General features: G+C 36.1%; 5 protein-coding genes across 5 annotated transcripts; 3 read left to right on the top strand and 2 right to left on the bottom strand.

The window, feature by feature from the left end:
* Positions 1-91: 91 nt before the first annotated feature.
* On the bottom strand, positions 92-1,885 carry LOC129565193 (uncharacterized). The gene is made up of 7 exons (XM_055439768.1): positions 1,802-1,885; positions 1,588-1,675; positions 1,347-1,516; positions 1,213-1,281; positions 1,052-1,150; positions 820-974; positions 92-737 (listed from the first exon to the last, which is right to left on the bottom strand). Exons 1-7 carry the CDS (start codon positions 1,883-1,885, stop codon positions 182-184), a joined length of 1,221 nt encoding a protein of 406 aa, XP_055295743.1. The 3' UTR covers positions 92-181.
* Positions 1,696-8,545, top strand: LOC129564969 (uncharacterized). The gene is made up of 16 exons (XM_055439221.1): positions 1,696-2,210; positions 2,294-2,608; positions 2,713-3,539; positions 3,631-3,917; positions 3,983-4,253; positions 4,340-4,885; positions 5,288-5,302; positions 5,387-5,428; positions 5,504-5,610; positions 5,694-5,820; positions 5,891-5,982; positions 6,463-6,826; positions 6,892-7,038; positions 7,146-7,501; positions 7,596-7,848; positions 7,916-8,545. The coding sequence occupies exons 3-16, from the start codon at positions 3,156-3,158 to the stop codon at positions 8,507-8,509; spliced, it is 3,585 nt and encodes a 1,194-aa protein (XP_055295196.1). The 5' UTR covers positions 1,696-2,210; positions 2,294-2,608; positions 2,713-3,155; the 3' UTR covers positions 8,510-8,545.
* On the top strand, positions 4,887-6,284 carry LOC129565195 (mediator of RNA polymerase II transcription subunit 21-like). The gene is made up of 5 exons (XM_055439770.1): positions 4,887-5,302; positions 5,387-5,428; positions 5,504-5,610; positions 5,694-5,820; positions 5,891-6,284. The coding sequence occupies exons 1-5, from the start codon at positions 5,261-5,263 to the stop codon at positions 5,990-5,992; spliced, it is 420 nt and encodes a 139-aa protein (XP_055295745.1). The 5' UTR covers positions 4,887-5,260; the 3' UTR covers positions 5,993-6,284.
* A 91-nt stretch (positions 8,546-8,636) lies between the features above and the next one.
* LOC129565194 (zinc finger protein 431-like) lies at positions 8,637-11,922 on the top strand. The gene is made up of 3 exons (XM_055439769.1): positions 8,637-9,087; positions 9,167-9,483; positions 9,562-11,922. The coding sequence occupies exons 1-3, from the start codon at positions 8,731-8,733 to the stop codon at positions 9,818-9,820; spliced, it is 933 nt and encodes a 310-aa protein (XP_055295744.1). The 5' UTR covers positions 8,637-8,730; the 3' UTR covers positions 9,821-11,922.
* Positions 11,923-12,315: 393 nt separating this feature from the next.
* Positions 12,316-14,511, bottom strand: LOC129565191 (uncharacterized). The gene is made up of 2 exons (XM_055439765.1): positions 14,288-14,511; positions 12,316-14,178 (listed from the first exon to the last, which is right to left on the bottom strand). Exon 2 carries the CDS (start codon positions 14,152-14,154, stop codon positions 12,679-12,681), a length of 1,476 nt encoding a protein of 491 aa, XP_055295740.1. The 5' UTR covers positions 14,155-14,178; positions 14,288-14,511; the 3' UTR covers positions 12,316-12,678.
* Between the last annotated feature and the right edge of the window lies 1 nt (position 14,512).

Below are 14,512 nucleotides of genomic sequence, written 5' to 3'. Positions count from 1 at the left end.
AACTCTTTTCACAGATAGAAAACCATTCTGAAAAGCTCAAATTATTGATGGATTATAATTTATTTGTCTTCCTTGAATTGTAGCATAATCAGATACAAAATTGTTGCAATTTTAGATGCAAAATAAAACATTCAACTTTTTTTTAATTTCCCATAAAATATACACTTTTCATACACTTCATTCAACACATGCATGGACAATTTTCCTCTTTGAAATATTTTGGAGAAATCAGACCATCATTTTCCATCGCTTTTGCCTGCAGATAATTCATAAATGCATTTGTTACTTCAACTGGAATTGTTGAACCGATTCCTGGAATATTTGGTGCCTTTAGATGCAAAGCGTCCAATTTTTCAATTGGTTCCATACTTTCAAGCTTGTGCTGACATTCGTAGAAATTGTACGATCTCAGATTCGGTAGATAATGGTCAACAAACTGATAAATCCAATTCCATGGCGCTCCAATCCTGCGAATGACTTCGTATTTCCAGTTCGAGTCGATACTTTTCATTGCATTCTCGTCAGTGATTTTATCATTCTCTGAATCCGAACTGATTTTAGATAGCACTTGAATCGTTTCTGTGAAGGTCACTGTAGTTTTGATACGATCAAAGGCCGAGGAAATCGATGGATTGCTCTGTTCATCATCAAATTTCACACACGCCTTCCATTCTTCTATGAGTCCATTTCGAAAATGTTGTGCGTTTATTTGTGCTGGTTGATTGTCTGACTTCCCGCTGTAAAATTACAAAGATTCCATTCGATTGAATTACAGCCACAATTTTGAACATATTAATGTGTTAAAAATGAAGCACTTACGCTGGACTATCTCTCGTGTCTTCTATTACGCTCGGGTCCAATTGTGCAAGAAATAGATAGCACGTTCTAAACATCCAAAGTGGTATCGAATTCAAACCACCTTCCGCATCATCTGTTAGCAGCTCACAAATAAATTCGATTGTCGATTCAAAGTCCTATCAAAGAAAATCACTCAACTTATTTAATTCATATACTTCGTTATGGATAAAACTAATTGAAACCAATTAATTACCAAGCACATGGATGCAGCCATTACGGATAATAATTCGAGCCAATGAACTCGCTCCCAATGGATCATTCCACAGACATTCAAAAATGCCAACAAATCGTTCTGAAAAATATTTTTGTTTAAATAATTTTATATTGATTCTCAATTTTATTGAATTTGTTCACCTCAGACAATCCAATTCCTTTCCATCTCGCTTCCAATACTCGTCGTTCAATAAAATAACCTTTTCCAATCTGAAAGTATCATAAACTCAAAATTGGTCAAATTCATTTCAAATGCTGTGTTCCAGGAAGTTTACCTGCTTAATCAAAACTTTCAAGTACTCCTTGGTCAATGACCGAGCCTCAATCATTTGTTCTGTGTTTTCTTCAAATCGTAATTTAGCCGGTGGTTGAACATTGTTGGCAATACAACGAAAGTAGGCAGCTGACCACGATAGCAAATCGTAAGGTTGTGTTCGCAATGCATCTGTGAAAGTGCAGCAAAGAAAATTAGCGCCTTTTTACACAATCTTATGTACACATTCACACCATACCAACCTTTTGCGTATGTTTTTAAAATGCATGGAAAAGCCTCGGGAACAACAATGTTACTGTTGGATTTTGACATTTTTGCCTCAAAATTAAACTGAACACGATAAATAGATGGTATGAAAATTATGTAAAAAGATAATTATTTGATGAAATATGCACATGAATTGAATTGAAGTCGCTTGATTTGATGGAATCAAAGTTATTTGTTATAGTGATTTACCATGGCAACAATGTAAACAATGATTAGACAATCAATGGTTGTGGGTGTTAGCAGAGTGTGTGTTCTATTGTCAAACAATGTCATTTGACATTCGAACAGCAATTTGTATCCGTTGACAATAGAAATGTTTTGCACATATTAACTGACTCAATGCATGAAACCCGTTTCAAAAATGTGCGCCATTCATTTCGTTTGTCCCATTTTTTCCTCGTTCATGTTGATAAGGGAATGAATGGCAGTTGATAACAACTGACCTATTCCTTCGCATTACATCATTCCAAATCAACTGTGCACTTTAACAGTGTTCTTGTGCTAACTTTTTTGTTTGGATGTGAATTTGCGAGCTGCGCGCAATATGAAGCGGAGTTTAATTTTTATTTCAACTTATTTGATCATTTTCACCGTTTATGTGAGTTTGAACATTTGTTTGAATCCATTTTTCCATCTAAAATTTGTTTATCATTTCCTGATTTTGTTTTGATTAAATTTTAGTGTTCTGAAGGCGATAAGAAAATAGTCAGCATCGATGAAGACTATATAAAAGCATTTCGTGCAAAGTACTACGAGGAACCAGTCGAAAAATTGGATGACCTAAATCCAAAGTCTGAAGATGTGATTGGAATTTTTAGTCAAATTAAAGATCTGGAGAAGAAAGGCTTCGATATGCTTAACACCGTGCCCGAAAATGGTGCAACATGTTCCATTCAAGTTAAATTCTACATCACAGCAGTGATTGATCGAGCCAAAGAACAGACTGACTATTGCGTTGTAAAGAATGTGAAGAAAGAAAGTCGACGCGAATTAAATGTGAGTTTTTATTATTGCCACCATTGAAAACCATTCTTTTTCTAAAATTATGGCTTAATTTCAATCTAATTTTCAATGTTGACGAAATAATCTCTTGAAAAAAGATCGAACAGAAAAATTGCACATTGGACGTTTTGGAATCGGCGCAAAAACAAGTTGACGGAATGTTAGCGACAGTGGAACGCTGTAGATTGGTTGAATGATAACCGTTTTAATCAACATTCGTATTGCGGAAGTGGAATATTCAGTGCAAATGTTGTAATCATTAAAAGATTGTCATTGTTTGAGAATGTGAATAAATGTTCAACACTGAATTTCGCTCAAATTACTACTTGAAATACGATACAAAATTCATTTCGTTTAATTTTCCAATCGTTTGATTCTATTTAAATCTTTGTGCATTCTACTACTACTTCAAACTGAGAGAATGACAGCTAAATATGACGTTTGGTTTGACGTCCAAAAATTTTGTTTATGTTTACCTCGGTGAAAACATGAAAGCTGCATAAAAACCTCTTGCGTGAATCTATTTAGTTGAAAAACAAGGATGGAAGTGCTGATTTTTAATGGAATAACTTATAAAACTCCATCTCATTCGGCTTTTCACTGCCGTAAAATATTCCATTCAATGGAAAAAAAACCGACTGAAGAGCTAGAACAATGGTTTTTTCGAATAGAAACAGCAATTGCTGGCTGTGATTTCGGAGATTTTACCCATTTCATGTTGATCGATAAATTTATTTGTGGATTAAGTGAGGAAATATTCGAAAAATATTCCAAAACCAGTGTATTGGACGTAGAACAACTACTATCAATTGGAACATCAGACACATTCCTTCTGAATAATTCCTTTGCCGGCACCAAATTCGAACCAATCAAAGACATCGATGAATTACTTTCGCTGGAAATAGTTGGAAGCAACGTTTTGAATGTAAGACATTTTTAGGAAAAAACATTTTGAAATTTATTTCAGAGAATTTAAATTAATTCAACTGTGAGAACCAAATTTTTGCGTCTTCTAGGGAGATGAATATGATTTGAAGAATGATAACGGTGCCCAGTCAAATAATGACATCTATCCGGAAGATAGTCAAATAAATGAAGAACAGTTGGCAGAAGAAATCATGGAATCGGACTTGATTGAAAACGAGGAAGATAATCCCAAAATGAGTGATTGCCCTACAGCTCTAGACAAACCACTTCAAACTCATATCAAAGGATTTCTGATTGATGCACAAAATAGGATCGTATGCTTGGATTGTGACAAAATTTTTGCGTTGAAATCTTCATACAACATACACAAACGAATGTAAAAAAAAATTGATATTCCACCAAATTCTGAACAATTTTAACGATTTCCTATTCAACTTTCAGTCACACTGGCACCAATTTACATCGATGCAAAGTATGTGATAAGATTTTTACCACCCGCAGCAAGATGCTACGACACATGCCAACGCATGATAATGATGGACGCAACTTTGAATGTTATTTGTGTTCGTTTCAGTTCGATCAATTTTATGCTTTGCGAATACATTTCAATATGAAACACTTGATGTCGAAAGAGGATGCAATCCACTGTACCATTTGCAATCCTAAGAGGACATTTTTGAGCCGAAATGCGTTCGATCGTCATTTGAAAGTTGTGAGTTATTATTGGCTATTAATATGTTCTTATTAATTTGTCCAAACTTCATTTTATTAATTCATTTCATTCCTTTTGGAAAACAGCATCAAGGATTGACGCAAACACACAAGTGTCCACACTGTGACAGAGAATTCGAAAAACGTGGCAAACTGAGTGAGCACATACACGTTCATTCAGATTTCAAGCAATTTGTCTGCGAATCGTGTGGAAAAGCCTTCAAGACACGCAAACAACTGAAATTACATTCGCGAAGACACAGTGAGAAGCCGTTGAAGTTCAAGTGTGCAGAATGCGGTCTAATGTTGACATCGAGCTTCTCATATAAAAATCATTTACGGCAGCACACTGGAGAAAGACCATTTGCGTGCGAAATCTGCCAGAAAACATTCGTTCAACGGGCCAATTTATTGAGGCACTTAATGGTGCATCGAAACGAAAAACCACACAGTTGTTCCGTGTGTGAAAAACGATTTGCCACCATGTATCATTTAAAAATTCATAAATCAGTCCACACGGGCGAAAAACCATACAAATGCAAACAATGCGACCGCGCATACACACAACTTGGTACACTCAAAGCACATCAAGCCAAAGCACATTCGAATTCAACACCTGGAAATTCTGAATTAGTATAGATTTCTTTCGGCTAATTAGAGTTAAATTTTAGAATAAGTAAAAATAAAAACTCAAGAAAAACAGTATTAATGAGTATAATAGTACTCGTTTAAATGCACTATTTAGAGCACATTCAATGCATCAAATAAATGTTCGAAAGATAAATGGTCCATTTCTGCTTTTATAGCGTATATTGCGACAACGTACAAGAATGCTAACTGTCAACAATGGAAAACAACATTCATTTGACATTACAGTTGAATGACAGAAGAAAAACAATTGTAAGCATAAGAAACATAAACAGTTCTATCGACGGTCTTTCTGCATTCTCTTTTTCTAGTTGAATAATAATAGTTTGAAACCAAAAACCAAATAGAAAAAATTGCAAAATGTCTGATCGATTAACGCAATTGCAGGATACAGTTAATTTGGTGAGTAATGTTTATCATTTTGGAAATTGCATCGAAAAAGAAATATGATATGAAAATCCATTGTTTGGTTCTTTTCTTCAACAGCAAGCTGAACACTTTTGTAACAGCATTGGTATCCTGCAACAGGTAAGTCGATTCTACTTTGAAATAAAAATGTTTTTCAATAGAAACAACAATATTCAAATTTTAATTTATTTCCAGTGTTCGGTTCCGAGTAAATTCCCGGCATTTGAACGGAATGGTGCCCAACAATCATCACAAAATACCCAAGAAGACTATGCGCAATTGTTTTCAACACTTATCTCAAGGTAACAAATTGTTCAGTACAAGATATCTATAAATTGCTTTGTGACAAATGTTCAACATTCGATTCAAATGGTTTTTTTTTCAGATGTGCTAAGGATATCGATACGCTGATTGAATCGTTGCCCAATGAAGATAGTTCACAAGAATTACAAGCGCAAAGTTTTCAACGTTTGGAAATGGAAAATCAAGAAGCCGCAAAACGTTTAGAAGAAGTAAATTATTCACAGTCAAACTGATGAGACTTTTTTGTATGTTTTAATTTTAACCATTTTTTATTTGTAGGCTATCGACCGTGGTCAGAAAACACTGGAAAAAATTCAGGCTGCTCTCAGCGATATCGCACAAGCCCAACTTGATATATCATCATCAGTGCCGTCAGAATGAATATGATAACTTACAGATAAACTTCATCATTTCATCACCTCAATCGACATCTTATCTAGATAGAGCTATAAAAAATTGAAATTACTCTGGGATCCTACATAATTTTACTTAACTGCCGATGAAATTAAACCATTATTATTGTTCCTTATTTTGTTTATAAATTTTTAATGTCTGTTTGAGGCAGATAATGTTTCGTACATTCAGAAATTCTGAATTAGTATAGATTTTTTTAGGCTTTTTATAATGAAAAAATTTAAAATTAGTCAAAATAAAAGAAAATTCCAAAGAAAAACATCTTATAATCCATTTGAATGCATTATTTAAAGCATATTCATGCAAATACATCTAGTACGGTCAATTCAATGAATCTCAACAAGTTGACAGCTGCTTCTGTCAATTGGCTTTCGTCACAACAACTTGTTTATTTTGATTCTAAAATGCTCTGTGGAAATTTTACTTGATGAATATTAAATTCTGTATAAAATGATTGTGTACAAAACACCGACTGTCGCTGCTTTTCATCATCGGCAGCAGTTCCACGCTACACAAAAAACGCAAGGTGAAAGTATTTCCGATTGGTTCAAGCGGCTTCAGAATTTTATTGCGAAATGTGAGTTTTTGGACACATCGGATTACATGCTCATCGATAAATTTGTTAGCGGTCTCAATGAAACGGATTTCGAGAAACTATCACAAGTTGCCACTTGGACTGCCGAAGAATTGGTTTTGGTTGTAATCGGTAATGCACACATTTTCAAAAATCTGCCCATCAAAGACGAACAACAAGCTAATGACAGCCACGATATACCGCCTGTTGAAGTGAAAGAGGAATGTGTAAGTGAATGTGGTTTGGACAAAAAATGAAAATAGTTAAAAAGATTTTCTTCTGAATTTTTCAGTACATGGATATAAATATCGCCGCGAATGATGAAGCAGATTGTGATTTTGACCATGGCGATTCAAACGACATGGAATCATTGGAATTTATGAAAACTGGTGATGAAACGCCAATTGCAAATAATGACAAGTCCAAATTTAAGAAAAGGGTAATTTTTCCATTCTAATTTTCTTATCTTTTTCATAAGCTTCAATTTAAAATTTTAATTTAAGCACAAACTCTTCAACATTTTAATCAATTCCGTTTCTGAATCAGACACATCGGGAGAACAGTGTACGAGCTAAGAAGCACGTGGAAATGTTGAAACGAACTGGCCGATATGAAGAGTACAAACGAAAGAAAGCGGTTAGTGCCAAAAATCGAAGAATGAAAGCCAAAGAAAACGAACAGTATTTACCGCCGGAGCTACAGTTGCATCTAATAAATGAGCGTCGACGTGCGACACGTGAAAGAGTGAAACGGTGGCGTGAACGTAAAACACAAAAACCCGAAGATCTGAATGAATCAATTCCAGCAGAAGTAGCCACTGTCATTGTCAATGAATGTTTGGAAGCAGAAGTACCTGATGTGGTCATCGATAAACCGATTGAAGAGGACAACCTACTGTTACAGTAAATATCTTTGAGTTTTAATGAGTGTTAATTTGACCCTATCCTAGGACCCATTTTATTATGGTGGACATAAATTATCTTGTATCATTTTCAGGCCATTGGAACGAAGACGCAGTGGAAGAAAAACACAATACAAGAAGCCGAAAACGGTCAAAAGAAAATCAAAATACATAAAGAAGCATCGAGAGTTTGAATGTTACTTGTGTTTGTTGAAATGTAAGAGGATGTATGAATTGAAAGCTCACTTGAACGTGTTTCATCCGGTGGAAAAGCGGGAAGTACTCAACTGTCCTCACTGTACTAAAACGACGGTTAGTCGAGAGGTACTTAGTCGGCATTTGAGAAAGGTAAACTAAGAAAAGAGTAATTTTCATCACTTTCCGCTGAACATATCCTTTTTTCCATGTTCCATAGCATCATGGTACAATTGAAATGCACAAGTGTCCCTGTTGCGACGAGGATTTCACAAGACGAGGTCAGCTAAGCGCACATTTAGCCATTCACCCAAATTACCGGCCATTCATATGCGAGACGTGCGGCAATGGATTTAAAACCAACAACGAACTTACTTCGCATTTCCGAAAGCACACCGGCGAGAAGCCATTCAAGTGTGGCGTGTGTGATATGTTCTTGGTATCAAGATCATCGTATCGTAGCCATATGTTGGTTCACACCGGTGAACGGCCATATCCGTGTAAGCTGTGCGACAAAGAATTCCGGCAACAATCAAGTTTGCGCAAGCATTTGATCTCGATCCACAATCAAGGTGAAAAACCTTACCTATGCACCACATGCAATAAACGATTTTCATCGATCTACCACTTGAGAATTCATTCAAACGTTCACACAGGTGATCGTCCGTATCTATGCAAATACTGTAATAGCACCTTTAGCCAACCATCAGCACTCAAGGCGCATGTTGAACGAATTCACGAGAATAAACGGCGCAATCGAAAAATGGACGAGAAAATCATGGATAAAAATTTAATTTTATCGTTGCCAAAATAAAAAACTTCATTTAATCTGGGCGATTCACAAAGCATATTGTCGCTTGAAAATCTAGGCCGTTTTATTCTACTACATTCATTTCTATCATCCTGACAGTTCGTCTGATTTGTTTGACAGCCGATTACATTCCTCAACTTGTTGATAAACAAAAAAGTGTTGAATGTGTTTACTAGCAAAGGATTGTGTTATGAATAAAGCTCACTATTATTGATGCATTCAATATGTATGAATTTTTGAGACCGTCGTTAACAGCGTTTCAAAGCCGAAAATTGTTTCATTCATATCAAAAAGAGCAGGGTGACACGGTGGAAGAGTGGTTTCGATGTATCATCGACACTTTGGAGGGTTGTGAGTATGGAGAATTATCCGAATTTATGCTTATCGATAAGTTCATAGCTGGCTTAGATGACGAAACGTGTGAAAAACCTGTACCATATGCAACGATTGCAATAGATACACTGCAGTCAATTGAATTAGATATCAAAAATCACTTTGCAATTCCGTTGGAATCAACGACATGTGACGAAATCACCAACGATATTGAGGACTTTTTAGCTGTAGACGATATCAAAGTGGAAGTAAGTAGTTGATTTTGATTGATTGATTGATCTTAGATTGGTTCGTTTTGGATTTAATAAAAATTCTGATTTGGCGTAGGAAGATGAAGAGGGTCTATCAAATGAATCTGAAGACAACCTACTGGATCACTACCATGAAACTCGAGTTTTAGAGAGAGATTTCTCTGGTGACGATACAAAAATACCAAATTATGAATTCAGTCGAAGGAGTCAAAAGAATACTGTAAATCAGGAGGATATCAAAAGTACAGAATTAATCCAGCACAAATCGAGTGATGAAAGGAAACCAAAAGTCGAAATCAAAGGATTCAAAAGGGAGAAAAGCAAGGACATCATTTGTCTTGACTGTGGCAAATGCTTCAAACAAAAGAACACATACAATTACCATAAGCGATGGTAAGTGGTTAACACAGAATTGAACAGTTTACATCATTGAATACATGATTCACTCACATGAACGGTCTTTATTCACAGGCTCACGGGCAAAAATTTGTACAATTGTAATATGTGTGAAAAAGCATTTGTGAAAGCGGTTCAATTGAAAAGACATAAGCTAACCCATGATAATGACAACAAATTGTTCGAATGTTATCTGTGGTTATCGAAATTCGATCGAATACACGGACTAAGGATTCATTTTACAATATTACATACCACAAAGACCAAACGGAACCTTCGGTATAACTCGACTTTACGGAATACTCAAGAAATCGATCCGCTCATATGGCATTAAATAGTTTATGTCGCCACCTTTCCAAAACAGTATAGTATAGGCGTCGCTCCCCCTCGGATCCCCCCAAATCGGCGTATGTATAGGGAGGATATGAAAATCTCATGTGGCTACCGAAGGTCATTGCTCCGTACCTATAGGAGGTAGGGCATTAGTCACTAGAGCAAAAATATAGTACTCGTGAACCTTTCTAGCCATGTATATGGTGACCCTCCCGGGTCCCCCTTCATGAAAATATAGGTATTGCAAAAATTAATGGGAAAATGGAACTTTTCTTTTACTGTGCTTTGAGGAATATGAATATTGTATCGATTTTTTGTATCCTGAGGATAGCTTGGGTTCAGTACATCTCATTTCAGTACAAACATTTGCAACTTTTGGATTTACCGTTATTTTTTCCTTATTTTATGTGTACAACTTTCATATTTTTTTCAATACCTTTGCCTATAAGTCCTCAGATGTTACACATACGACACTGGTCTCTGAGGCAAAGTAATAGTACTTCATCAGAGCTCCACAGCGCACCGTACTAAAATGTACTAATCTGTACTAAAGTGTACTGAATTGTACTAAAACAATAAAAATGGTTCTGGTGCATTCTCAGTCAAAAAGTTGGCTGCACATCAACAATATGAGAAAACCAATCAGCTGTTGGATCTGTACAAGGAATGTGCGGATACGGAATTCGTGACTCTTCGTGAAATGTATAGCGACCGGAAGGAACGACCACTTTCGGACACTTCACATGATAAATTCAATAAATTGTATCAGACGTATGGAAGTGACAAGGACATTCAAAAACAAATACAAAGCAAATATATGGTCGTTAAAAGCAAATTGCCAGAAGCAGCTGCAAACCTACGACGTTTCGTTTATGTATTGGATGAAGAGCAGGAAAAAGAAAATGAATATGAGCCCGAAACGCAACGACAAATTGAACGACCGCCAGTCGTTAAAGCTGCTGCTCAAAAGTTCAACGATTGCTTGACACAATTAATCACGTATGGTTTGAATGAGGCAACCATTGCAATCGCACGAAGTACGCTACTTCCTCTGGAAAGAGGATTACTCAAAACGAAGCTATTCCAGGATTATTCCAAGGATGGACTTGCCTGGGCCGAACACATTTTGACTACAAACAATTTCATCAATGTGCTTATGAACTCGAATGAGGCCTGTGATGATTTTCTACGACCCGTTTGGTGGGTCGCTCGTATTGATGGCCAAAATGATCGCTACATTCTGATCTTGTTGAGCTCTTATGAATGTCATCACCTTTTGCCAGCTTTTCAGACCAGCACCAAATCAACATTACACACGTTTCGTCCACGTCTGAGTAAACTACACAGCGATTTAATGGATGAAGAAGATTTGAAAATCACAGGAAAATCTAAAACCGTCGACCTTTCAGTGAATGATTCGGCTCAAATCAAAATGTACTCCGGGTCGATGTATTTCAAGAACGAAGCACAACAAAGTGCTTACTGTCACTTTTTGGGCTTGATACCACGACCACGAACACTTGAACAAGAGCTGGCTTTTCAACGAGGAATTATCAAGCCGAATGGATTTGTTCCACCCGAACATCGTCGAGAGGCGTCTACAATCCAACAAGTTGGCCAATGTAAATTTCAACGCAATCCCGTCAATTTGGCCACCAAACTGATTGAAGCGCATCATGAATTTATGCGCAAAGAATCACATGCAGCTTTCATTCTGGAACGGGGATCTACAGAACGGAACACATTTTAAAGTGGAACGACAGCGCGGCAAAGAAACATACATCAAATAACCATACAACAGTACATTTCACATTGCTATTTTTTATTGAAACAAACGAACCAAAAATGATGAGAAAAAAAACAAAAAAAGCAGTTACCTTCATTGAACTCACACATGTAATAGCTATTTTTCATGAAAATTTGATCATTTTGACTGCCATAGAACTTTTTGCCAACAACAATTATCCTGACAAGTTTATAAAACGCACAATTTTTCTATATTTTACATATTTTGACTAAAAACTGCAACAAAAAAATTTAAAAAAAATTTATAAAATGACAAAAAAGTGGAAAACAAATACAATCTCAGTTTTCCCAATAAAACCATAGTTGTTTCATTTCAATTGAACGTTTGGTTGTGATTTGGTAATGTATGTGGTTACAATCTTGTCGGACTTTTTTTCTCTTTTCTATGAAATCAACGAAGGTTTATTTCAGTTTTTTTTTCAAAATCATTTGTAAAAACTTGGTTTTTATTCACCCATTAACCAATGGAGATTTGTGGCCAGATTTATAGATTTCGTAAATTTTTTAATATGCTCCGTAAAACACATAGCGAAGTACGATATAAATGCCATATGAATCGACACACCTTACACGATACACGATTCAGTCGACCACAGTCATTGAATACTCACATGAAAAGATTCCATCAGAACGGAGTGTCACAGTTGCACATGAGTCTGGAACCATTGAGAAATTTCAAAGAAAAATCTATTTGTTGAACAATAATCTTGTATTGTATTTTATTTACTTAGTCTATAGTATCAACACTGTAATGGTTCGATATTGGTTAATGTATCTTTTTTTTCATCAGAAATCAATGAAATCTTTCGAATTTTATTAATAAAAAAAGGACGCTTTTTTTTACAAAAAGACACTACAGAAGTAACAAATCACAACTATATTGATTCAGAATTTTTTTTGGATCGTACTAGCTATACTATTTCATATTAGTTTGTTTCTTCTATTCATTGGAATGGATTTTGATAAATCAGTTAAATTGAGTCATTGCCATTCAGATGCTTATCAGAGATTCTTTTTGATTCAGTTTATCCTTGATGACCGAAACCCGTTCATTCACCGCTTTGCCTTCTTTTCTTCTTTGCACATTTCACATCCATCTTTATCCGAGCAGTAGCGGCCTTCATATTTAATTTGTAATGTTGATTGATTGGCCTGTTGTATTTTTTGTGGTACATCAAGGACCATAGTTGTTTTGCAACCTTGAAGTGAAATCATTAAACTGCCCCGAATCCTTTTTTCAACCGCCTCCACCAACGATTTGAATGTTTCTTGGTCGATTTTCATGTTACGTACGCCAATCAACCAGACATTACACAACTTTTCACCAAACTGGATCATATTCACCAAACCATCCAGCGGAATATTATATCTTGCGTCTGGAAAAAAGCGAAGCGATAAGATTTCTAAGGATGGAAGCTCTCTTGAAATCGAAGCAAGATCAGTATCGGTCAGCTCTCCATTGAACATCAAGTCCAGTTCTTGCAATGTCTTCAGCTTTAAGATGCTCGGCAAATGTTTTCTTCCAAAATTGTGGGCCCAGATTAGTAAATTGCGTATGTCTTGTTTCTTTGCTGTCAATTCTTCGGCAAGTGCTGAAGCGATGCGACCGCTTGCAACAAACAACCGCAGCTTCTTCAATGATTTCAGTTCGGCTAATTTCAGCATACCTTGACAAGATTGTTTTCTTGGTAACACAGTTTTTCGCCCGTTGGTCCAAAAGTCCAATACTTCAACATTCTTGGCATGTTGAACAATATTCGCGATGATTTCATTATCTACTAGCGACGGAACACACAATTCTTTGATCTGTGGATTCTGTTGTAGCAACTGCCACAATACAGCCATTTTCCCATTTGTGTCAGCAACGAATCGAAGTTTCTTGAGGTTCAAAATATTGCATTTCGGCATATCGGCTTCCGTGTTTGTGTCAATGTGCATCTTTTCAAGCTGGGCGCAAGCAGCAAACATTGTCTTTGTATCGCCGATGAATTGGCATTCAACAAATTCCAAATGTTTCAATCGCTCAAACACCGATTTGAGCACGTTACAACTGATGGTTTTTCGAAAGGCGACAAAATGTTCCAATTTGGGACAGTACATTGCAATTGCATTTACATCGTTTGGTATGAGATGAACTCCTTCTTCTAGTATGAGCTTCTTTATGAAATGTCCAAATTTGATCAGAACACGACGAAAGAGTAACCGATAGAACCGGGAACCGATGAATATTTCAGAGTAACGCCGAGAAAAAACGTCTTGTGCGAGCAGTTTGAAGTGTTTGCAGACATTGGCCAAACGACAAAGGGATTCGATGCTCGACAGTTCGAATATTTTCAACAAACAGTAATCGTTCAATACCAACAGCGAATCGACGTCGATCGCTTGCTCATCTTCTTCATCATCTGATGTTGGATTAGAATGCATTAAATCACTTGATTTGCTTTGAGATTCCACGCTTTGTTCGACTGTTGTATAATTTGACTCGCTTCTTCGTAGTCGCTTACTTATAGGCTCCCCTTCGTCGGCCATTTTCAATTTGTTCGAGATTTTTCTCTGTAATCCATAAGAAATTTACAGTTTAGTGTTATACAATCATTGAATTAATGGAAAATTATTGTAAAAAAAATTAAAACTATTCCGAATTGCAATAAAAAAATCTCACTAGTAACTGCAGTGTCAAACGCGATTTTTTTTTTTTTCCGAAAATGTGTTTAAAATGGCATAAAATAAGTGATCTCCTTGAATCGTTTCGACAATGGACGCTGCTTTGCCCACTATGATGTCAACTTTTTGCGGTATTCGTATGATGTGATTCGTAGAATATGTATTGCTTCGAAGAGAACAGTTTGTGTACGGTGGATGTGATGGTCTTATTTGAATTTGACAG

This window comes from Sitodiplosis mosellana, unplaced genomic scaffold (genome assembly GCF_009176505.1).
Source record: "Sitodiplosis mosellana isolate CC-2019 unplaced genomic scaffold, AAFC_SMos_1.0 Smas_scaffold_2, whole genome shotgun sequence".
Classification (NCBI taxonomy): Eukaryota; Metazoa; Arthropoda; class Insecta; order Diptera; family Cecidomyiidae; genus Sitodiplosis; species Sitodiplosis mosellana.
This window is presented reverse-complemented; position numbering and strand designations above follow the sequence as displayed.